Here is a 27258-nt window from a genome sequence, read left to right as displayed (position 1 = left end):
TACTCTATTTTTAATTTCTAAACTTTATTCATCTCTAATCAGATCGCATATAGAGTATTAGACGCTAGTGAAGCTATATGAGATTACGTGCGTATCAAGTTCGAATCCTGTCGCTTCCAGAACACCGTTTTCACTATGGATGTTGGCAATATCTATAAGTATCTGATTCTAAACTGGAATGAATCGGAGGAACCAATGCAACAATAAAACCAAGTTTAAAAGTTGTACCATGCTGATTCACACGGGTTTCATATTCACTTTAATTTCAGGTTAATACATCTGCTAAATGCCTACAATTGATTCGATACAGTTTGAATACCATTAAGCCGATTCAATAGACCGTAAAGGTAAGTGAATATATGGTATTCAATGATATGTTAGTTCGTCGTAGCTGTCTTTACTTTCGTGTAATGTTGTTGTATAACTAATTTATATTAACGATAACTATTAAACATTATTTCGCAGTGATGTGCTTTAAAAGTTAAGTATAGATATGATTTGTCATGTGGAACTAGTTGATTTGTGATGAGCTCAAGGAGTCAACAGTGACCCGATTCCTTAGGTGGATCATATAACATGTAAAGATTTGAAGTAAGATCCCGTTTGTTGGTACGGTTTTAGTGAAGTAAGACGTAATATATTGTGATAAATAGCATGCATCTGATGCAAATTCTTGAAGGCTCGTGGACGAACATATTTACCAATCATGAGCTGTACGAATATCTTTTTCACCTGAAACGTTTGAACAAATTAGAAACATTTTTCTTTCTTTGTGATACTTGAAAACTGTTACAGATTTTTCTTGGTAATCACCTAACGTTTTAGTTTGCAAACATTTCTAGTTCAGATCAGTTTTATCAATACTATATACCTAATCGCAATTGTGACCTTATTAGTTGCAAATCTTTTCAAATATTTTACAAACTACAGTCGCTGCATCAGCTATAGAAACTTTTATTTTCACCGGAACTACTTATTTATCAGATCACACAACGATCAATAAAACTCCTTAACAAGCCTTCACTGTATTTGCAGGCCAAGGCTTCCTTCAAATATTAATTAAAGATGTTAGTCCTTGCAATAAGCATAGGTTATAATATTGTCACACCATCTGAACTGCGTTGAAAAGAAAAACAACAATTACGTACCATTCATCTAAAAGACGAGATTTGGAATCTAAAAGTCCCTTTTTTTGAAACATCGTAATTTTCGTTAATTTTTCATGTCCAAGTGTAACGTTACTTTTAACATTCTTAAAGATAGACAGTGTAATCTGATGGAACTTCATATCTTCAGTGAAATATGGTTATATAACACGAAATATGGTTATATGACGTGGCGATATGAAATATAAATCTCTAACGTTACACTTACATTTGTTATAGCACCATATAGAGTATAGGTAACGTGGCTTCAAATCTTTATCGTAAACATCGTTATGTAACATAATTACAAATGATTATGGTATTACGTTGCTTAATATGGTTATGTGTCACGTTTGGTTGATAGATTTATTTGTAACTTGGTCTGGTTTTGGCATGGATTCTAACCCCGAAGCGGCGGACTTATTGAGCGAAAACGCATCAGAGACGAATAATAATAATAATAATAATAATAATAATAATAATAATAATTTGCAGAACGCGTGGAAATTCCACGGTAGTTGAAAAATTAAAAAAAAAACACACATCAGTAAGAAACTTCTTATCATATAATCAAACAATTATATTTAGGTTGGACCATGCACCATTAAAGACTTAACTAAATCATGAAGCTCCCGATTTTCAGGTCCTAGTATCTCTGCTGAAAATTGCATCAATTTGACAAAGTGTTCTGATTTTATTCTGATCTCGCAACATTATGATCATGTGATAGTGTAGTAGCCCCCTTTTTTGAAATTCAATAGCATAAACATTTGCAAATAGAAATCTCAGTACATGTCCGTCTTTAATGACTTTCAAAAGTGCAGTTAGATGTGCATGATACACATGTGATATTAAATGCAGGTCGATTTTATGAAAGTTTCGATGGCCTCAAATTGTTTATTATTTAAGGACATCTTGGATTACACATGTATGGAAGGAACAGGTTTGGTTTTCCGTATTTACAGAAAACTGCTTTGTACTAATTGCTTTGTAATAATTTCAACATAAGATATAAGTAGGTAATAATGTTTTCACCTGAAATGCGTAGGTTTAAAAGACCCATAATAAACAAAACTATCTTATGATTTTACTTATTTTGACATAATTCTTTAGTGAGCAATGATCTTTTCACCTGAAATGCGATTATTTTTGAACAGGACATGTAAGTAGATAATAATGTTTTTACCTTACATGTGTACATTTCAAAATCCCTAATCAACAAAAGCATTTTATGATTTTACTTATTTCGACATGACACTTAAATAGTTAATATTTTCACTTGAAATGCATAGGTTTAAAAGATCTTTAATCAACAAAAGTATCCTATGTAAATATTTCGACATAACACTTTAGTCGGTAATAATGTTTTCACCTGAAATGCGTTGGAATTTGTATTAATTATTACATGACATGCAATAATTTATATTAGTTTGAAATAAGTTAAACTTAAAAAACAATCGAACAAAACAAAAACAAACATTGGAAGTAAATATTTATTACGAGTTCGCTATTAAGGTCACACAATAAACGGCGGGCGTTTAGGAAATTGAACCACACCTCTAAATTCCACAATTTACACTTTTTTTTTGGTTACAAACTTAACTTTCCGATAAAAAAAAAATTTAGGAAAAAAAACTTTTTTACAATTTTATCCTCACGGATTAATTTTCAATTATAACTTTCTACTAAATTGAGCATGTACTTTATGACTATCTCTGAGAAAAATATTGCGACTCGATGAGATTAACGCGAAAAACGAATTTAAAAAAAGTAAATTGTGGAATTTAGAGGGTGGTTGGTGTCAATTTCCTAAACATCGGCCGAATAAACATATGATTATTATAATTTTTAATTTTTATTTATCAAACTGGAGATTGGGTGGCAAAATACTCACGATCACTCTATCACATAAAAGGAACATAATTTCCTAATCACCGTTATGTTACCATGGCAACAATATATAAATAATGATATCGATACTTCAGAAGTTAACAGTTTTAAATAAGCAGAACTTACAGCTTTTTTTAAAAGAACAAACACTTTTTTATTTATTTTAAACAATATATACAGAAATTTTAAAAAATTAATCAATATAAATAAAACTTTATATAATATTTAACAATATAAAACTGTATTATTTTTTAATTTTAAATACTATAAACAGAACATTTTATGATTTTTAATTTTTAATTTTAAACAGTATAAAAAGAACTTTTTATAACTTTAAACGGTATACTTTTACTTGATTTTCACCTTAATATTTTTCTTTAAAATGATGACTTTAAACTTTTTCGGGTATGCTAAAAACGAATATCGCAGTCAAAGTTTCCCCAAATAAATAATTTACCGGATATCAAGTCATATAATTATGTTAAAAGTGGTGGCCATAGTTGTACACCAAAAAATATGTGCATTTGCGCGTACAACTATGGCCAGCACTTTACAAATAAAAATTATATTGTTTAATATTCAGAAAACTACTACATTTAAATGTGATATTCGTTTTCAGCATATCTGAAAACCTTTAAAAGTCTTTATTTTAAACGGAAATGTTAAGGTTGAAACTAAGTAAAACTTTACTATAAACTTTTAACATTTTAAACGATATAAACAGATTTTTAGACAATTACTGTCTACGAATGCTTTTGATTATACGGAGAATGATTTTTCCCTTTATCTCTTTTTCGCCACATGAATTTCAATTTCAAAAGTTTCTCTTTTTCTCTTTCCAACTACTCTCATTTATATATATATATATATATATATATATATATATATATATATATATATATATATATATATATATATATATATTACAATGGGACCATTGCCCTTCTATGGTTTGCGTGTGTAGCGAGGAGGCACTCCATAATCGAAGGGGTCCAGAATATAAACTAAAAAAGAAAACACACGTGTATAATTAAATTTTAATTTAAATCGTTTATTAAAAAAACCCCACTCATTTAATTTTCAATAAACACGAGATTAATAATCGATCATTAGGAGAATGGTTCTATTTATATTGTTTAAAATTAAAAATAAAAAAAAAGTTTATATTGTTTATATAAATAATAAAAAGTTTTATTCATATTGTTTAAAATTAAAAAAGAAAAAAACGTTTATATTGTTTATTTAAATAATAAAAACGTTCTATTTATATTGTTTAAAATTAAAAAGAAAGTTCTGTATATATTATTAAGTTTTTTTTTTTTTTGTTAAAGTTCTGTTTATATTGTTTACTAGTATGGGTGCCCGGCGGTGCCCGGGTGTTTGGAGGTGTGTGTTAAGCAAAAAAAAAAAAGTGGTAGTAGGAAGGCAGGCTCGAACCCGTACAGCGAAGGAGGAAAAGAACGGAAAAACATGACGTCTTTGCTGTTACGACCACCGCCAAACCGGAAGTGACGTAGATTTAAATTAAGGCTAGACAATCGAAAAGAGGGGATGACTTTCGAAAATATCGATGAAAAAAGCAACCTCTCCCTGTAGAAAAGTGCCTAGTTAAGGATGAAGAAATTAATGTTTTTAGCTAATTTTTCTGTATTTGTCGTCTGAAGGGTCGAGCTTCAAAACGATACTGATCTTGTGAAAATTCGTCGCCTCTGTCCAAATTTTTATGCACACATGCAAACATACATACATACATTTATATATTGGTAGCTCAAATTTTCGACCCAAACCGATTAAAAACCTTGCCCTATCTCTGAATACCTTTTAAGTAAAATTTCAAATGTTTAGACCAGAAAGTGTCTGAGTAATTTGGTAGAGACCGCAGAGGTGAATTTTTGTTAACTCTGAGCCCTATTATGACCCCTTAAAATTTATTGTTTTGGGCTCAAATAAAGTTATTAAGTTAGATCCATGTCCAAGGAACCTATATCTAAAATTTGAATTGTTTATACCGAAAATTGGCGGAGGAGTTTAGTAGAGTTCTTAAAGGTCAAATCGTGGAACTTTGACTCCTTAACAGCCAAACTTTTGGCCAAAAACGGATTACCAAGATTTTCCTGAACCTCAGTATATCAAATTTCGAGTCTGTAGACTGAAAATTGACAGAGTTATTGTGTAGGGAAATGTACACAGACAGACACACAGACAGACACTTTCACTTTTACAGATATATAGATTTTTTTAAAAAGAACTTCTGACCGATATCATTGTTTATATATTGCTGGCATTTGATAAGATCACAGTGTTCCGATACTACACTTCACCTTTTCTGACCCCAATCAGTTAAGAAGAAATCCTTCTAAACAGAAGAAATTTTTATTTCTGTTCCTACCCAAAATGCCCCTTTCTGGGGAGATGGATTTCCCCCACATTAAAAACTAGCCTTGTGTGATGAGGCAAGTAAGTAGGAACATAACTGTGATTAGGAAATTTGCTTCCTTTTATGTAATATAGGGATCGACGCCCCCCCCCAAGTTAGTTGTAAAATCAACGTTTTTTTTTTCTTTTTACTTTAGTAATCAAGTAAAAAATGGAATTTTTACTTGATTAAATAATTCGAAATAAGAAAAGGATTTTTGTTTTAGTTATTTTTAATTAATATCACCACGAAAATTTTTTTAATTTATATCACCACGAAAAAATTTTAATTTATATCACCACGAAAAGATTTTTAATTTATATCACCACGAAAAAAATTTTTAATTTATATCACCACGAAAAATTTTTAATTTATATCACCACGAACAAATTTTTAATTTATATCACCACGAAAAAATTTTTAATTTATATCACCACGAAAAAATTTTTAATTTATATCACCACGAAAAATTTTTAATTTATATCACCACGAAAAAATTTTTAATTTATATCACCACGAAAAAATTTTTAATTTATATCACCACGAAAAAATTTTTAATTTATATCACCACGAAAAATTTTTAATTTATATCACCACGAAAAAATTTTTAATTTATATCACCACGAAAAAATTTTAATTTATATCACCACGAAAAGATTTTTAATTTATATCACCACGAAAAAATTTTTAATTTATATCACCACGAAAAATTTTTAATTTATATCACCACGAAAAAAATTTTAATTTTTATCACCACGAAATAATTTTTAATTTATATCACCACGAAAAAAATTTTTAATTTATATCACCACGAAAAAATTTTTTAATTTATATCACCATGAAAAATTTTTTAATTTATATCACCACGAAAAAAATTTTTAATTTATATCACCACGAAAAAATTTTTTAATTTATATCACCACGCAAAAATTTTTTAATTTATATCACCACGAAAAAAATTTTTAATTTATATCACCATGAAAAAATTTTAATTTATATCACCACGAAAAAAATTTTTAATTTATATCACCATGAAAAAAATTTTTAATTTATATCACCATGAAAAAAAATTTTTATTTATATCACCACGAAAAAAATTTTTAATTTATATCACCACGAAAAAATTTTTAATTTATATCACCACGCAAAAAATTTTTAATTTATATCACCACGCAAAAAATTTTTAATTTATATCACCACGAAAAAAATTTTTAATTTATATCACCACGAAAAAAATTTTTAATTTATATCACTACGAAAAAAATTTTTAATTTATATCACCACGCAAAAAATTTTTAATTTATATCACCACGAAAAAATTTTTTAATTTATATCACCACGAAAAAATTTTTTAATTTATATCACCACGAAAAAAATTTTTAATTTATATCACCACGAAAAAAATTTTTAATTTATATCACTACGAAAAAAATTTTAAATTTATATCACCACGCAAAAAATTTTTAATTTATATCACCACGAAAAAATTTTTTAATTTATATCACCACGAAAAAAATTTTTAATTTATATCACCACGAAAAAAATTTTTAATTTATATCACCACGAAAAAATTTTTTAATTTATATCACCACGAAAAAAATTTTTAATTTATATCACCACGAAAAAATGTAAAAAACACACATAAAGTCCATCACTACGAATAAAAAAATATTCCATTAAATTTGGTCCTTGAGTAAATAATTCAAAATAAAAAACATGATACCTATGCATCTATAATACCGCATTGAAATCGTTATTTAGAAAACCATTCTTAACATGGGGAGAGGATGGTATTTGTAACTATGTTGTACTTTCACCTAACAATTTAATTTATCAGATTTTAAAGTATTTAAACTGTCAAATTCTGTTAATCAGTCAGCGTCAGACTTTTTTTGTGTCTATAATAATAATGGGAAAACATGTTTATCTCGTCATTTGAAGGAGATGTTGAAGTGTTTAAACTGTCAATTTCTGGTTATGATTAAAGTCAAGCATTCTAGTTCACTTGTCTAAGGAGATGCGAAACACGGAATCTTTGGCCTCGTTACTGTTATATCAAGAAAGGGGGAAATTAAGAAAGGGGAGAAATTGTGATGTTTATTTAAATAAAAAATGGTACTCTTGCAGAGAAAAGACCATGCTGAAATAATAAAGTTATTTCGAAATTCATTTTTAACATGAGGAGGAGGGTGTTTTTTTTTTGTTTTTTTAACTAATCTGTAGTTTTACCTAGCAATTTAATAAACAAAAAATACCGTGAATTTAATAATTATTATTAAAAACAAATGCACGATCATTTCTCTACATAAATAGCTGTAATGTCAAAATTTTTAGCAAAAAATAAATAAATAATAAAAATTATACATATAATCTTAAAATATACAAATATATAAAAAAAGGAAAAAATAACTTGTAAATACTATTAAAAAATAGCGCAGTAGCATATAAATGAGTTTTTCGGTGCCTATGCATGCTTTATTAAACTCAAATATTTATTAGCCTTTTGGAATATTCCACTTTCAATTTAAGGTATGTTCAGGATGATAAAGGTCGAAGCGAATTAGCGTAATTATATATAGAGGAATATAAACTTTCTTCCTTCTTTTTCTCCTCTTTTTCACATTGTTCTTTATTCTAGTCGTTAATAAACATTTTCAAACATAAAACAGTGTGGCAAACTGTAATCTAATTTATAATTATAAAGCGCAATGTGAATTTATTTGTATTCATCTATCCGGCCCGTCACGCTATCGTTATTGGGTAAAAAAAAACAAAAACAAGTCGATTTATACGCTTTTATTTCTTTCCGTTTCATAAATTTTCCAATTTGATTCCTTTACTTTCTGTTTTTATATGAATATAGATAATATGAATATTAATGCGAACACTGGCGAAGGATATTCTTCAGACATTTTTTTTACAGAAAATGTACACTCGTACCAAAACATAAATTCACGCTTTATCTCTTTGATTATGTCAACATCTCTTTGATTATGTCAACAATAGCAGGTATGTCCAGTGTTGGACGGGTTTCTTATTCATGAATGGTCCAACTCCGTGCTTAACACTACCCTTTAATCTTTCAAAGTCAGTAATTACCTACACCGAGCATACCGATTTTCGAAATCGAACCTATGAGGAGTTAAATCTTTAAGAACATTAGGAAAACTTATTCAAAATGGAGAAGTCACAAACACGAAGCTCTAAACTTTCTTGCTTTCCGTATGAAGTTTGAATTCTCTGAAGCTGATCCCAATGATTTCGATAGAACTGGACAGAGTATTTATTTGCCTCATCTCAGGAGGTTAGACCCAATGTCACGTGTGATTTGATAAAAGTGTTTCGAAAGAACAGACTGAATTCAAACTTACTCAGGTTTTCAGTTCGTATCATGAACCACTTAGCTGCACATGGAACTGAGTAGAGTATTACTGTTATCTCCATCATCAGCCGACACCACATTCTACGCGTTATTTAGAATTGGTAAACCAAATATCAATTCTGTATTTGCTCAAGTGAAAAAGTTATCGTCGTACAAATGTCGTATTTGTATTACATCATATTGTTTCTTTTCAGTGTTGATAAAAGCATCAAAAATGGAAGGGAGAAATGTCCTGCTGTTGGTATACCTTTTATTTCACGTTTCATTCACTTCTGGTAAGTATATATATATATATATATATATATATATATATATATATATATATATATATATATATATATATATATATATTTAAACGATTATCCGAAAGGGTAAGACAATTTTCTTTTTTCTACAGTCTTTTGAACTTTTAGTTAATGACAAAAGAAGTAGGTCCGAAATATATAATATTTCTTTCGATTTGCTATAATTTAAAAAAAAGAAGATGATTGGGCTTTATTATTTTTCTTATTGCATTATTGTTTTTTCTTCGTAGATTTTCACACATAGTAATTTTAAATAAAAAAATATTCTTATATTTTAAAATGAAATACGTATTTTATACGTTTATAAGCCAAAATTAAAATGCAAAGAATTTGTAAAATAAATATACAGTTATTTATTTTAAATTAATAATTAATATTTCGACGTGATACGTCTTCCTCCGAATATTTTTTCTTTTCATTGTTATGATGTTAAAACGAAAAAAATATTAGTAAACATTCGCGTGTTTTTCTTCAACTGTGATATTTTTTAATGTATAGGAGAGAATACGTGATCGCGGGTAGTATGAAATAGTTAGGTTGTGTTCTCTGTAATATAAACGTTGTTTAAATTTTAAAATGAAATATGTATGTTATACGTTTATAAGCCATATCTTCCACGGTTGGAAACGAATAAGACTGTTTTGTTTCAATTCCAGCTGATGTCACTAAAGTCATATTTTTTTTAGAAACCTTTGAAATGACTACGGTAAAATATAATAATCAATAGATAAGTGGTCTTCTAATAACAGATACGAAATTAAACTACAATACAGGCGTGCTAGTTTTAGAAACTTATATATATATATATATATATATATATATATATATATATATGTATATATATATATATATACGTATGTATGTATGTATGTATGTAAAAGCAAATACCCCAAAATAAATACATATAAAATAAACATAAATAAATTAAACAAATTATATTAAGTTAAAATTAAATAAAAAACTCTAAAACAATTTATCTGATACTCTACGTATTTATTTGTATATTTCACACACACACACACACACACACACACACACACACACACACACACACACACACACACACACACACACACACATATATATATATATTGTTTCAACAAAAACCAAGACATCAAAGAATGGATTGATGGCAACAAATAGTGTATTTCAACGTTAGTTACAATTGTTTCAAGACTATTCGAACAAATTCAAACATTATGTCGTTTGAAATTTTTCACAAGAACAGCCTTTCATCAGACTTGTTGAATAAAAAATATTTTAACAATTAACCATTATGGAAACAATTTCCCTTCTAAGGAAAAGAAAATAAGCGAAAATATTTGACCTATATCTCATCCTTACAAAGTTTTTTTTTTTTTAAAGATTTATATGTTTACCTATTTTCGTATCTCCATTAAAAAAAAAACTTCACACAAATTATCATACAACATTACCACTAATTACCTATGTCCACTTAATATGATTTACTAATACTATACATTGATTTCTTAAATTACATTTCTTTATTTAATTTAAATTATTTTTTCTAATCTTGACTAATCAACTAAGTTATATTATTGCAATTCTATGTTAGTTTCGTATCTGGAATTTTCTTTGTTTATTTATGAAAATATCGGCTAACCTATTTATGTGATTTAAAAAAGGTTTCTGCTTAAAACTTATTCAATAAAGAAAGAAAGTTTTACATTACTCTATACTTTGTTCATTCTCATTCTTCATTTAAAATTAAGGATCTCAATTTATTTTTAATGTTTTGTTTTGTTTCGTTCCTTCGTATTAAGATTTGCGAATATCGGATATTTTAGATGTAGAAAGGGAGGTGACTCTGTACGTTCGAAAATTTAAAGGTTTAGCTGAATTATAAGTTACCAACATCCTATTATGTATCCATAACGTTGAAATGGAGGCAACTCAAGCCGTTCGATATTTTAATGTTTATGCAGGGTTGTAAGTTTGGTAAATTCCTAATATGCATTTATGATTTATTTATTAATTAAACAAAACCAATTAAATCTATTCAAAATATAAATTTGTAATGCATATCTTAACCACGAGACTGATGATCCCTACAATAATATTATTATATTACATTATTACAATAATATTATTAATATTAGGACCTTTTTAATATATTAGGACTAACGTAAACTATTGGAAACAAACTAATGCAGGAGTTGCAAAAATATAAATTAACTTTCCAACGAATGATTAATTTTTTTTAAGTCGTAAGATACGCTTAAATAAGATATATTAATTCATGCAAATTACATATTCATTATTATAGTGACAATTCTATATCGATTATTATATTGAACCTAATATATAGTAGTGAAATCAGCACTAATATATATATATATATATATATATATATATATATATATATATACTAGCAAAAGTACCTGTTGTTGACTGGGTTCAAAAACAGCCTACAGAAAATGGACTCTGATTTATGAAAGTATGATAGGTTATGAAAAGGAAGGGTTGTAAAGAGATAGCTTCGAATTTGAGGGTATCAAAACCAAAGCAAAATATGATGAAAGTAAAAACAAAATAGATAACCCCCATAATTTATTATACCATACCTGTTCACACTGAAACATTCATCACAATATTCTGTGGATCTATATTAAAAAACCTTGTTAAACTTTGTGACATATTTCCATTCTATGGAGGTCAGGCGCGAACGAGCACACCATAATTTTATTATACCATATTTCTTCAAACTAAAACATAACTATCAAAGTATACTTACGCAGATAGATATGAAAAGCCTTTATTAAAGTTTGTGCCTATTTCAATTCTATAGAGACGAGGCGCGAAATTTTATTATACCATCCCTATTTAAGTTGAAACATACTTATCAAAGTATTATTATGTACATCTATATATATAAAAACAAACAAACTTGTTTTTTTTTAATTTTTAAATTTTTAATTCCATACTTTATGGACTAGGCGCGTACGCAGACCCCACAATTTTAATGAACCACCATTCTACAGGATCAAACGTACCCATTCCTGTGTCTTGATACATCTTCTATCATTATATATGTGATCAGTTTTCTATAATAGTCAACCATATAGGAGCCTATTCGTGATCAGACACACACACAGACGTTCAGCTTATTATATATATATATATATATATATATATATATATATATATATATATATATATATATGCCTTGGGTGCCACCAGCTGGAATCCAAACCAAAACATTCTCTTCTTTACCCTCATTCCTTAGCTTCCATATATATATATATATATATATATATATATATATATATATATATATATATATATATATATATATATGTATGTATGTATGTGTGTGTGTGTGTGTGTGTGTAAATTTACCTGTCATCTTTTTTTTTAAGAGATGGAATGCCCTGATCGTCGAGACAAGATTCAAGTTAGCAAGCCCGGACCGTCCACAGAGTTTTATAATTATGTATATCTAGGTTGGGAAGTCACATTTATAATGAAGGTCAACTTGTTTTTAACATCAGGCACTAATTCAATTGTTTTGAAACCTATCATATATTGATGTCATAATCATACCTAACACCATTATCTTTATCTTTTCAGAAAGTTTTCTTTATATTAGTAATCAGGGAGGAAAATGTCAAAGAGTGTGTGACTTCCTGAATGTACTCTTCACACCTTATGCGATTTCAAGAATAGTTGGAGTCTCGATAAAACTGTTTATAATGTAAAGAATAGAATGACTATAAAAATCTATCATGCGGAAGTTTGAAAGTGTAAGAATAAAAAGAACGCACAACAGCGTTTATTAAAACTCTCCAAACTGAAGTCCTATTTAAACTTGACGTAGACAACAGGACCATTAGATATGGAGTAAAATATGGGTTGTAGTTAAAACTTAACACAAGAACATCAACACACTTGTATACCACTATGAAAGAAGAGATCGAAAAGTTGCAATAAAATTAGTACATGGTGTTACGAAAAATCATCCGTTGTAACGATCTTTATAGATGCTGTTGTGAACCGCAGAAACGACAGATTTATCACAAAATCAACAGCTGAGGACGGGAAGAATTCATAAGAAAACATCCTGATCATGTGTTGTGCTTTTAGTATTGTGGCTTCCGGTGGAATGGAAATGCTTATAAAATTCTTTAAAAATTCTACAAATATTCCCAAGGTTTAAATCAAACTACCCAGATAATGATATATGTACACATAAGAGTGTTCCAACCGACACAAATTGAAATATATAGGATTTTGCAATTTAACTTTAGCAAGTCTTTAGAACTCTGTTTATTACCGTCTATTAGCACAATTTTTAAAGCTTCAGGATTGTGCTATTTGGTGCATTTAAGAATATTGTACATATAGAACATTACACAGTAATGCCAATTATCTTAAAGATTATATTAAATAAGAATTTGAAAAGTTATCTCCCAAATATTTTAGGAACGCTTTTACAAGTTTCAAGAAGTGCGTGAAGGTAGTTATTGAGAAAGAAGAAAGACACATAGAATAAACCTTTTCTATTATGTAGATTTTCGTGGCAAACAAATTCACATGTCTTTCAATAAACTAATTGGCGATACGCTATCTTTCAACTCTGCCTCAAAATATTATCAATAACTTTTCTCTTATTTTAGCCCGGAAATATGACTGTATGAAAAATATTGATGACAGTATAATAAACCAGAGATGTTTGAATTATCTTTCTGGAGGAGCAAAGTAATGTATTTAATTCATTTTTAAGGTTCTTATTGCATTTAGACTGATATTCATGGTGATATATTTATGTTTTCGTCATTGTACGGTAGTCGGTTATTGCGTTTTTTAAAAAGTGTTTTATTCGTTTTTCATGAAATTTTGCATTAAACTGGCCGATCTGAATATTTCGGAAAAAGAGGTTTTACAAGTACTCTGATGGAATTCTTACTGAAACTGCCGTTTTCAGGGAGTCTGGAACAGCTGACAATGACTGGTCAATTAACTCTTTCTATGCCAACTAACTCTGTCTCCAGACTGACTGTTGCAACTCACTCTCTGACTCTCTGCCACAAAACAGCTCTGCACTGCTATATACCCTTAAAATGTGTCCGGGCAGGGGTGTGATCTCCCCTCTCAATCTTACAATTAAGACATCGAATTATGCAGAAGTGGATTAGTCAATCCGATACGCCAGACCGGCATGTCCTGGGTTTTAGTCAGGGTCAGCGAGTTAATTCTCCGGTTTTGACAATTTCCGTTTTTATGAACAGAAATGAAATACAACAATAATTTAAAATTAGTTCTTTCAATCGGAATCTCTAACGATATTCAAAGCCAAATATGTTCTAATCGGCGTGGTCAAATGTTCAATTCTCTCCGAGTTGACATTTTCTTTTTGTTTTTAATCGGAATAACATTCCCCCCTTTTGCGCAGAGACAAATCTTTAATAATAATTAAAAAAATATATATCCAACCAAAATAATCGATTATTTAAGATACGCCCGTATCTATCAGTGCGTTTAAGTCTATTACTCAGCTGTTTAATCATAAACGAACTGTTGCACAGAATTAAATTTTTCAACTAAACAACCATTATTTGTCTTTCTTGCTGGTCGGTTAGTTAATTTCTATTACGTAATCTCTAGACACACACATCACTTGAAATCCCAAGCGAATCGACACATCCCCTCTTGCTCGGAAATATCATTAACCAAGCAATTATATATTTTCTCATGGATATTGTGTCATTATATTATCCAGCCTAACACACACACTAGCTCTGATAATTACTAGTTGACTTACTGCCAATGTTAATTAGGGCCCATAGGTATTATGGCAACTAACTTGACTTGGGGGCTAGATTACTCGGAATTAGCCACATCGAGGAGGCACTAAGGTCCCACCCAAACGATAGCATTAAAAAGGAAACACTTTCCCACTCCCCGAAAACATTACTTTCTAAAAAATGACTTTTTGAAAACATTACTCTTGGAATTGGTAATCTTCCTTATTCTTAACAACAATCACTGCTTCTTTGTATCTAGCAGAAAATAAAAAGGGAAAAATCCCATTGAATAATACGGTAACGACATGACAATTGATCGGATTAGCCGTCTCGATCTCTGATCAATCTGGAATAAAGACCGACATATAGGAATTGCTCAGTCACTAAGACCCAATCCTAAGGTATTACGAGTCACCGCCACGGCTTGCAGGTGGCTCCGTTTTTGTTTTTGCTTACCCTTCTATATGCGGTTGCAATCGACGAATTCGTTGCTCCACTGACAGAGCGGAAAATCATAATTTGAATAACGATTCTAGGCATAAGTTTACATTTATAATATTTTGATTTTAATCTTTGTAAGGGGACATAAGCGTGATGCAAAACTTTTCGATTCATAGAATTAATTTGTCATGTGACGGGTATTTTCCTAATTAATTATATACATAAAAAACAAATAAATTCACATTTGTTTTGATGTTTTTCAGAAAATCTCTTTTGTACTTTACACAAAACCAATGAAACATCAGCTGTCATCTTTCCTGGTGTCTGTGTTTAAATATTAAAATCATAATATTTAACGAAATAATTCACATGAGAACAGAATGGGTGAAAGTTTGAACATTTATATTGCAATAAATTTTCACAATATCACAAAATTAACTATTATTTTTAACGCATTATAAATTGATAAATTGCAAGAAAAGTACAAAACGTAAGACATATGTGATAAAAACATAAGCAACAAATAATTAAATACTGCAAGTTTCTTGAGTTAATCTATTGTCCTGAACAATGTCGGTGTACGGGTTAGCTAATCTATATAATAGTCTGCTTGTTCCTTCCTCAGAAAGTTCGTACCTTACACCATGAAAAGGCCAAATACAATTTTTGAACACCAAACTGCTTCAAAAAGGGTCATTCGGGAAATGTGACCTTTAAAAATGCCAATCTAACAACCCCAGATAAGAATATGAGAGTGATCTCCCTTTGATATAGTCTCGTTTTCGAATATCGCTATAATAATATATGATCATTGTTGTAATAGTACGGGAGAGGAACTCAGTAATTTCGTCATGCAGCGATTTTCCACCGAAGAAAGAAGTCTGCGAAAGGTTGCATAAAAAGGAACATTCAAAAGAAACAAGCCCCCCCCCCCGAAAAAAAACATTGTCTGCCAAGAGGTACTGGACTGATTGAGTAAATCAAGATTGTCTCTTACAATCTAATTTTATCATTTACATAGAACTATGTAGCACAATATTACTTTATGAGTATTTATTAGTACTTATTAATTTATCTCATTTGTGTCAGTTTAATATTGAAAATACAATAGAAATGTTAATACTTCCATATTTGCTGCGTGTTATTAATTTTTCAGCCCCAAAAAACTGATTTTTGCATTATCAAAAAACAAAAACAAAAAGTCAACTTTATCAAAACACATTTGTTAATTAAATATATTTCTCATTGCGTGTATTTTCTACGCGCCCTGCTAGTTTGTAAATAAACTGATAAAAACAATGTTAAAAATTAATGTTTTGTTTTCTCTTAAAATTGGTTAGTTACTTTTCAGGCGTTCAAAATGGTTTCTCTGTAAAATAAAAGTAATCAGTGAACTTTGCGGTAAAAATTCACAAGGATCCATCACAACCACCCAGCATTACATAGAAAACAAAGTAAGTTGAATAATTTTATCATATGACAGATCTTACCAATACATAACTCAACCAATCAATCGAGATTTTAGGTGAATTTATGAATGGAATAAGAGGATTATATTACTTGATTTTATTGACTTTTCCGGGAAGCTAGACGCAAGGTCAGGTATTACTTTAAAAACATAGGGGAATGCGGGTAGGCATATACTGGCCTGCAAAATTGCCCGGCAGTCCCCGTTAGCATTGTCTGGTATGAGCGCTTCAGACGATTAGGGATGAACTAACACCTTCTCAAAAAGAAGGTAGAGCCTTGAAGGATGGAACTCCTGAGACATAACAGGATCATAACTCAGTAACTGTCGGATGGATTGTCACGAACATATCACCGACTGGTATGATGAAAAATAAGTTACTTCATACTAAGGTTTACCTCGGATTTCATTCTGATGCATTTCCCTCGATTCAAAAAAGTCTTTATATATTTCTTAGTTCACTTCATTTAGTGATTTTTTATTTATATTATAATGCCAAAAAGATCACTTGTCAATATGAGTGTCTTCGTCATCAACACCCTAAGAAACGTTAACATTTTTGCTAAACTCTATATAAAATTAATTGGCGACAGATAGTGCGGCTGATCGGTAGCAATCGAACAAATCTAGATGAAAATGAATCTAGTGCAGATCCCACGTTGGCTGAATAAACGCAGAATAAAAATATGGCACTTCGCGGTTTTCGTTTCATTGCTAACGAATGAAACCTTGACAAGATGAATAGATGAAATTAAAAGCAACGAAAGTTTCGTATTTCCTTTAATTAAAAATCTATTAAAATTAAATTATTTTTAAGTTGAAGCAAGATATTTTTATTGTACCGTGTGTGACTTGCATAATCACAGTTCTTAATTATTAACCTTTCTTTAATTTTACTGGAGAATAAATGTAACAATAAACAATGATTTTTCTTCTTTCTCTGACAATATGACAGAAAATGATTTGCATCTGTCTCATATAACAGTTCGGAGTATCTGTCTGATACAACAGTTCGTCTCTCTCCCTGATCAGTGGAGGAGAAACCCTAAATATTAAAGAAATTTTTTTCATTACAATCCAGAGTATTGGGAAAATTGAATTTCCCTTTCATTAACTCTACCCAGTAAGTTAGATTTACAAACACAAAGAAAAGCTAGTGGCTTGAGATGGTGAGAGGCCATCGAATTGAGATTTTACGTCCTCAACAATAGGAGAATTATTTTTGATTGAAGAAAATTTGTACTTTTGTATCAATGCAGTGTTTCGTTTTGGAGAGCAGGATTGTCGTTACATTAAATTAACTTTATTTTTCACTCTGTTTTCGTGAGGAGACAAGTGAATATCAACTAACTGTATGCTACTTTTTCAGTACAGCAACGCTAATAAATTAAATTAAATTTCTTCTAACTCGTTTTCCCTTAGCTTTAGATTTTTAAAATAAAAACAAATAAAAATATTTACAGGAATTTGAAAACTAAATAATGTGTTTTTTAATAAGTAAAATCATTTATTTGTCCAAAGTCTCAGCGTTTTTTAATTGAAATATACACCCAATACACATCGATCCCGAACTTTACTTTTAAAACATTTATTACCAAGATTGAACGCATAATTTGTTATCTTCACAAGAAGGCCATCTTTCCTGGTATTACTACTAGTGGAATGAAAAAGAAAAAAGGGAGGTATTGCTTTTAAAATAACATTTTATTTCTTTAAAGTCTTCGTTTTTAAAATAAATGATTTTATTGATTAAAAATTCACACATTTGGTTTTCAATTTTTCTTTTAATAATAGTACGAAAATAATGCTCTCTGAGATGTAGCCAACTCCTTTAATTAAAAATATTTAGATTTATATCCTTCATAACGTTCGTCAATTTTCCTTGCGGAATCCATCACCGAAATAAGTTAATCTATTCTTAAACATTCATTTTTAAAGCTTATTTCCTTAACAACTGTAAGAAACATTTCCAACAACAGATTGTCATGCTCGATCGCACCCTTCCTGAGAGCCCAACATTCAAACTCTTCAGTCTGACATGAAGCAGAATAGGTACATAGAAGATGTAGCCAAGTCGAACGCAAAGAAAGTAAGCTCCCTCTACCTAGCTAGAAAACCTCCCACACCTATTGATATTCTATACCTTTTAAGCCACTATTCACTTGTGCATGGAGCATTCTTGAAACAACTGAACTGGTACTCCAACCAATAGCTTTTTAGATCGGATACAAACAAGAATTCCTAATTTAATATGTCTCGCACTGTCTAACAAATTTCATGTGTTATCGTCGCATTGTTGCATTGTTGTGTTTGCGTTACAAGTACATGCACAAAATGTGCTCTAATGAATATAAATATTCCGACTCATCCAATTAGCAGGAAAATTCTATGCCTTTACTGCAAATGTCCTTAGACACCAAGAAATGTTCTATTTTAATAGATTCTTTCCTCGAATCGCTTGACAATGTCAATATACAGAAATTTAAATGCAATATGAATAGCCATTTGCTCAACTCCTCACCTGTATCATCCCTCTATAAGATTGGTTCCTATCAATATGGCTATGACACCAGCATATTCTTTTCATTATTTTGACTCTCGAGTATATATCCCACACAGACACAAAACCGAGAACAACACCACTCTATATGTAAACATATAAGATATGAACGGGGACACACTCGAGAGTCAAAACAATGAAAATAATATGCTGTTGTCCTAGCCCTACCTATTAAACTAGCTCCTTACGCTTCGAAGACAATATGCTTTGTATGGGGTAAAGAAATGTATATAAAAAAAAAGAAACACGACAATAAATTATGTTCCACATTTTAATCAAATTATTAGTTATTGGCATAATACTGTTTACATTAAATTACGGAAAATTATTGCAAAATGGTTTCAAAATTTCCAGCTTTTAAATATGCGGTACTTGTGCAGAATATGTTTAGACAGGATTTTCAAGTTAAATCAATTTTTTACGGTATCTTTTATTTGTTAAATCGATAAGTGAAAGTACAGAATAGTTAAAAGAAGCCACATTCCCATGCTAATAATGTCTTTCTAAATAATAATGTTATTATCTTAGCACAATCCGTATTTTGCATGAGTCCCAGATATAGTTCGTGTTATTTATATTTCAATTAATAATTAGGTTGGTGCAAAAATAATGTCATTTTTTTTTATCAGATATGATTTTTGCACCAATTTAATATAATATTCATACATCTGTTGTATTTGTGCTTTGTTTAAAAGAATATCAAGAACGCCGGTGTATAACAACGCAATGATATAACTTTATTGTTAGTGGCGGTGGACGAATGCGGATTAGTTAGGAGTTAAGTTTGAAATAACAATTGTCTATCATACTTAAGTTTGAAATAGTGTCGATCTGTTATGCTGAAATTTGAAATCGTATTTACAGATTAGTTGCATCTTAAAGAAAATGAAAAAAATGTTAACTTTCATCTACCTTTAGAACCAACGCGATTAGTTACATAGCATAGACTCATTGAATAATGTGTTCTAGTGTTTATCTAATTTCGTCCAATAAAACATAATCTAAGTTCATTACGGCGGTGAGTATTTCCTAAAATCTAATATTGCTTAAATCGAACGTTTGTATATATTAGATAATTATACAAATGAGTTTTGATGAGAGTAAATGTTAAATTTATATCTTTTTTTTTGTATAACTTGTATGCTATGATTTTACTATTTGAAGTATTTGGACAACTGTTTTCATCTTGAATGTTATTCTCATCCGATGTAACGACGTCGTATATTATTGAACTCGGAAATCATTCTGTTGCGCTCGGAAATCTGTACGGTATTTCGAATGGAACACATTATTTAATTCACTTGTGTGACTTCCTCTCGGTCCGTCAGCTGTAACGGATAAAGTCTTCAGTAATTCGTCATTGCACTCTTAGTATCGTCGGCAATGAGGACTTTCACTTCAAAATGAGCTTAGCAATTTATCCGTTACGTCACAGATCCTTGTGGACAATTTTAGTATGAATTTTAGGAGCTTCAAACCTATTTTTGTTTTTGATGTGCAGTCACATATATATATTAATACTAATCTAATCTATTATTTATAATTTATGGTTTCCATATTGTATTAAAGTCTCTACTTAGTCTACTAAAGAGGTCATGCGCGTATAAAATGTTTTCTTCTAACCTTACATTTAGTGGGCAATATGTTTTACATTTGTATGTTTTTTTTTTTCACAATTATCTGAAATTTTATGCACACAGTTCTTCGTCATGACTATTTTTCGTAAGGGCATGATTAGTACAGAATGATTAGTACAGAATGGTTAGTACAGAATGGTTAGTACAGAATGGTTAGTACAGAATGCTTTCGGAAAGTTTGGCAGCTCCTAAACGCTTTCCCGATATCATATGGATTACATACTGTTTGTACGTTTTCAGACAAACACTTCACATATAGTATACAAACTATAGTAAGTTTTCGAATAGACTTGAAGTTGAGACATTTTCCAGTGAAAATTGACTTTCGATATGCGGATGACCTGAACACTTGATCTGTGTGAGTTATCGGTAAATCAAGGAAGGGCATTTTGTTATTATGTTTCTTTTCCACGGTGAACACTATAGACATACGGATAGAGTTTACATAGTTCAGCAATGTGGGGATAGAATATGAATGTGTCAATTTCATACATCGCAGCCACATTGTTAGTTTTAGTAGTGTTGATCCTAAAGCAATTTCAATGTATACATTGGATAGTACTGGGAACAACGGTTATTCCATAGCCTTTCTTCCTGTCAGAACCTTACACGAAGTATGGCAAAGGAACTTAACAAATTGTCCTTCTTGGTCAAGTGTTCAGGTAATCCGTATATTGAAAGACGAACTTTAACCGAACAGTATCTAAATTTAAACTCCCACCATCCATATAATGTAAAGAAATGAATCGTCTGTTGCATACAATCTCGAGCATACGTAAGCATAAGCAATACGTAGTAACAGCCATACATATTAAGAGGAGATGGACAGCTTAAGAGAAACCTTTTCCTTAACAATTTCAAGAAATCTGGATCAAAAATCCAAGGACAACATCCGAAAACTCATTACAGTTTGTATACTATATGTGAAGAGATTGTCTGGAAAACAAAGAAAATGAATATGTAATCCATATGGCACCAAGATAGTATTTAGGAGTAGATCAACTCTCCGAAAACATTTTTTTGCAAATTAATTTCCCTAGGAAAAAAGTTATATCCAAGAACTATATACACGCAATTCCATGTAAATGTGTAAAAATGTACAAAAGTGAGGCATGTCGTCCATTAAAAATATGGTTAAAAAGGAAAACCGTAATACATGAAGATATTGAAAAGTCGAATATAACGGACCACATAGGGAGGGAAAAGAGAAACCATTTACTCTTATGTAGCGAAGTAAAAATTATAAACAGAGGGGAACAGTGATAAGACAACCCAAAGAAGAAACGCATATGTTGGGCGAAAATAGCCTCCTAAGTAGACAATGTAGACTTTAATACAATATAGAAACCATTAATTATAACTGATAGATGAGATTACTATTAAAATATATAGAAAAACAGACAGTAATAAGTACTTATCTATAATTATAAGAGGTAATATTGCACATCTAAAACGAGAATAGGTTGAAGGCACCTAAAATTTATGATAGAATTGTCCACAAGGACTCGTGACGTAACGGATAAAGTGCCAAGTTAATTATTACTAAGTGACAGTCTGTTGAAAGTTTAAACGAAAAATAAAATTAGGAATTACTTTGGACTTTGTGTATTGAATAAAGCGTTCCGTTCTGAACTCCATACATATTACTGAGTTCAACAAAACGATTTCTGAATCAAACAAGATATGCCTGAGTAAAGTCGAAGGTTACATGGGTCGAACCATTGTGAGAATAGTATCAAAGAGGAGAACAGTAGTTTGAATAATCCAAATAATTCAAATGATCAGTTCTTATCTAAATAATTCCCAAGAATTTTATGTATATTGTTAAATTTACTAACATCCAATAAATGCAAAATAACTGATGTCTATTAAAAAGGAAACGACGTGGTTACCTGAAATATTCGAAGCGAAACGGACAAAGAAGAACAATCCTAAAGATTTTAAACAAAATAAATTTATTTCCACAAGACGAACAACCAAACCAACATTTTTCATCACTAAACCAACGAAGAATAGTGGTATGGTATCTAAGAAAGTTACTCAAAAATCTACAAAACATCCCAAAACTGCTAAGATAAACAAGCCGCCAACCAAACCAACATTTTTGACCACTAAACAAACGAAGAATAGGGGTATGATATCTAAGAAAGTTACTCAAACGTCTACAAAACATCCCAAAACTTCTAAGATAACCAAGCCGACAACCAAACCTACATTTTTCACCACTAAACCAACGAAGAATAGTGGTATGATATCTAAGAAAGTTACTCAAACTTTTACAAAACATCCCAAAACTTCTAAGATAAACAAGCCGACAACCAAACCAACATTTTTCACCACTAAACCAACAAAGAATAGTGGTATGGTATCTAAGAAAGTTACTAAAACGTTTACAAAACGCCCAGGAAATGCTAACACGAAGCGTATGTCTGACAAAGCTACACCCAAAACAATTATTGATTTAATTACAAAATCGTTCACTAGTCGTTCAATATTTTCTAAAATCCAACAACAATCAAAGAAACCAGTCATTATGACTACAGCATCAATAAATCAAAATGGTGGCTCATCTAATGATGCTATTAAAATGTCGGCAACAAACTGTCAGCTCTTAGCGAGTCTAAATAATAAAGTGACACCGTCGATTTTGTCAAATGATCCTGCTTTATCAACTAACCAACATGGCACCTCTCAAACCAAAATGATTCTCACAACAAAAGCAAATAATATTTTCCAGACTACGAAACCATCGGTAAGAACATTTTATGATTATTTAATTAATCCATGTTTACTTTCAATTAATTTCCATTTCGTATTGTTAAATAATTTGACGTGTATCTATGGTTAATAGTGTTGGGACGATTATTCGGAATTGGAATTGGGAATCGGAAAAATTGGAGCATTTTGGGGTATCAGAATCGGTATCAGAAAAATTTGTACCTATGTTCCAATGTCAAAAACGATTTTTAATTGTTTTTGTTAGCTTGTTTTTGTTTACAACTTTATTTTTCATTTCTGATACTAATAATAAAATGATATATATGCATTGATTGTAATATATTAATATAATAATATATTAGTATTGATATATATGTATTGATTTTATACTAGCAGGAAACCTAAAATCTATAGATAACCTCGTAAACAAATGTATTTATATGTTTCCGAAAACACTATATGGGTTGTTATAGTGATCTGATAGTTAAAATATTTAGTTAAATAGATAGTTAAATATGTAAACATTTAAAACAATCAGAATCCGTAATTTCATCAGAATCGGGATTTTATGACAAAATCGATAATTGTATCCGAATCGGGGGAAAAACATTAAAATCGTCCGATAACTAACAGTGAAGTTATGGAAGATAGAACATTATCAAATGAAAGAATAAAAAACATTTATCCATAAAAAATAATCAGCTTTTATCGATATCCTAAGCCAGAAACACAGAAATAATCAGTAGAATACTAATATTCGGAGCCCCAAGAATGTTCTAGTATGTTGTGTTTGTAATAAAAAAATTGCTTGGACATTGTTGAAGTACTGGCATCAAGTGCCTTCGGCATTTTTCATTCTTTGAAATGATAATTGTCAAAGAGCTTGGCTGTCTTCACTCTTTTTATCTTTAATCACGAAGGTATTCTTAAAAGTACCCCCGAACACTCCGATCACCTGTGGATCCTTTTATTACATAGTGTGTGTATACATAACGAGTCTGTTGTGCAAATATTTAGATGCCGTGTATATATACACTGATTATTTTATTGTTTTTTTTTTTTTTATTTTACCTCAGTTAGTGTTAAGAGATCAAGGGGTTAATATCTGTATTTCGTTACAAGGATGGTTTTAAAGTATTTCTGAAGGTTCTTTTTTATTAGGCCAGTTGCTCCTATCACAAACGATATAATGTTTATTTCTTTCAGAGACCATGTTTTTTTTTAGATGATTTTTAGGTCCTAATATTTTGTTATCTTTTCCCGTTCAGCTCTATTAAGGCCAAAGTCATGTGAGACCATAACATCGATAATGAGCGCAGATTTTTCGGCCTTGTTCTATATTACAATGTCTGGCTTGATGACCTTGACTTTTATGTATCTGCCCTCCTGTATATCTTTGTGATAGAACACTGCCACTTTTCCGTCTCTTTTTTCGATCGTGGTTCATGTTCCCAGATGTTCGACGATCTATCAAATTGCATCTCTTCACAGATCTTCCAATGGAGGTATTTACATATTTTGTTGTAGCAGACAGTGTAAAAACCATCTCTCATGCTCTCTACCGATTCAAGTTATGACAACAGCACCGTTGCTTTCCGGTCACGGTCATAGTATTTAGTATGGTTTCAATTGAGAACCACATCATGCTACCTCACATCTTCGAAATCGGTTTGAAAGTCAACACCAAAGTGTACCTAGATGTGTTGAAGAATGTGGTGATCCCCTGGTGCAATCAGGTGGCTGTTGGCAAACCCTGGGTGTGGCGCAGAACTCGGCGCCGGCCCATAAGTCCAAAGAGATCTAGGCTTGGCTTCAGAAGGAGTGCTACGACTTTGTACCCTTTTCTCACTGTCCCCTCCTCCGTCGACCTGAACCCACTGGAGTACTTCGTTTGTTCATATGTCGAGAACATCACCAACATGACCTCCTACAACACCAAAGCCAGCCTGATCGCCACCATCCGCCGAGTATTCGCCGAGCCCCTGGCGACGCTTGTGGAAAAGGCATACTCCCAGTTCCGGACCCATATCGAGGCAGTGATTGAGGCTGAAGGCGTCTACATTGAATAGATGTCAGCTCTGCTACTTAATCAAGTTACCTAAATTGATTTTTTACAATAAAAGTTTTAAAATAAAGCTGTAGTGATGGTTTGTTTAAGGCGACAATTTTATCGTTCCACCATGTATTTTTCAAGAACCCTAATATTTGAAGATATGAAGAACTTGATCAAAAAGCTCGGCGTAAAAGCATTCGGCATAAATTAATCAAATTAGAGTTTATATGCCGTAATTCAATCCACAGAACTTGGTATTATTACGTTTCTGAATTTTTGAGATGAGGATTGGATTAACCGGACTACTTTTTTTCCAAGTACTCTTGCGGACAGTTCTAATACGAATTTTTGGTGGCTTAAACTTATTTTTATTTCTAGTTTTAAATATTAGTATTTTATTATATATATATATATATATATATATATATATATATATATATATATATATATGTGTGTGTGTGTGTGTGTGTGTGTGTGTGTGTGTGTGTATTGGCATTATTAATGAGATTAAGTCAATTTTGTCACTTGTATAACGATTCCATTGCTTTTTAATAAGACCCATATATTATGTTGAGAGTTAACTTTTATTTTATTTTTCAGGATGCTACAGCTGTCCGCGGTCAATTAAGTCATGTGTTTTTTCCATTGTTTGTATCGTTCCTGATTGGCATGATTTTTTAACAAAAATAAAGAAAACTTCTTCAAAATTTGTAATTTTATTACGTAAGATTCTACTCTGAATCTGAATTTCGTGTGAAATAAAGAATATACATAAAAATACTGATTGTTTTTATTATTATTATTAGACACATATTGGTGAAATCGTTACTCTTGACAACAATATATGCACATGTATGTATATATAATATACATACATATGTATATCGTATAATTTTTATTTATTTATATGAAATTTATTGGCTACACGTTCAGTTCATGTACACGTTTCAGTTGTGATTTCTTTGGAAATCCAATATCATCGGCACAGATTTTACTCGCATTTTAAACAGATTTTTTAAACATACAAATCCTTTCTGTTGCACGAAAAAACTATAGCACACAGTTCCAATATCGAGCAGGAAAAGCAGGTCTCGTAGTGTATACCAAACGCAAGGACACAGAATAGAAGCAGTCGTAAATACATCTGCGAATCTGTTTGGAAAGTCTATTACTCGTATCCCCAATCCACGGTAGTTTAAAATAAACAGGCCATTTCAAAAGTCCAAACTTTTAGGGTATTTAAAATCCGCAACCATTTTGAAAATACAAATGGGGATAAGAGAAAAAGAAACAGCGAACGTATTGTTTCTCTTTGGAGAACTTTGAATCTTTTCTCCCGTTTTCCCCCCTCGTTGTGCCAATATTTTAATCGTTTTTAAACGGCAATAAATGTAATTTTAGTTTGCCCTCGTACTTTTGGCACATTCAATAGTTCCCCATTAAAACTCTTTAAACTTTCGAGATAATATTATTTTGTT

The 27258-nt window shown here is 30.6% G+C and overlaps 1 protein-coding gene across 1 annotated transcript; it reads left to right on the top strand.

Moving 5' to 3' along the window:
- Window positions 1–269: 269 nt before the first annotated feature.
- Window positions 270–26555, top strand: LOC145283528 (uncharacterized; the record flags this gene model as incomplete). The annotated part of the gene is given in 6 exon segments (XM_080132399.1): window positions 270–347; window positions 9028–9108; window positions 13776–13857; window positions 16696–16798; window positions 22886–23761; window positions 26381–26555. Coding segments are annotated over 5 exon segments (1203 nt in total). The 3' UTR covers window positions 26462–26555.
- Between the last annotated feature and the right edge of the window lie 703 nt (window positions 26556–27258).

The sequence above is a fragment of the Euprymna scolopes genome, chromosome 1, assembly GCF_053919585.1.
Source record: "Euprymna scolopes isolate OS-2025 chromosome 1, ASM5391958v1, whole genome shotgun sequence".
Lineage (NCBI taxonomy): Eukaryota > Metazoa > Mollusca > Cephalopoda > Sepiida > Sepiolidae > Euprymna > Euprymna scolopes.
Note: the sequence above shows the minus strand (reverse complement) of the source record. Positions and strands in the feature narration are given on the sequence as shown.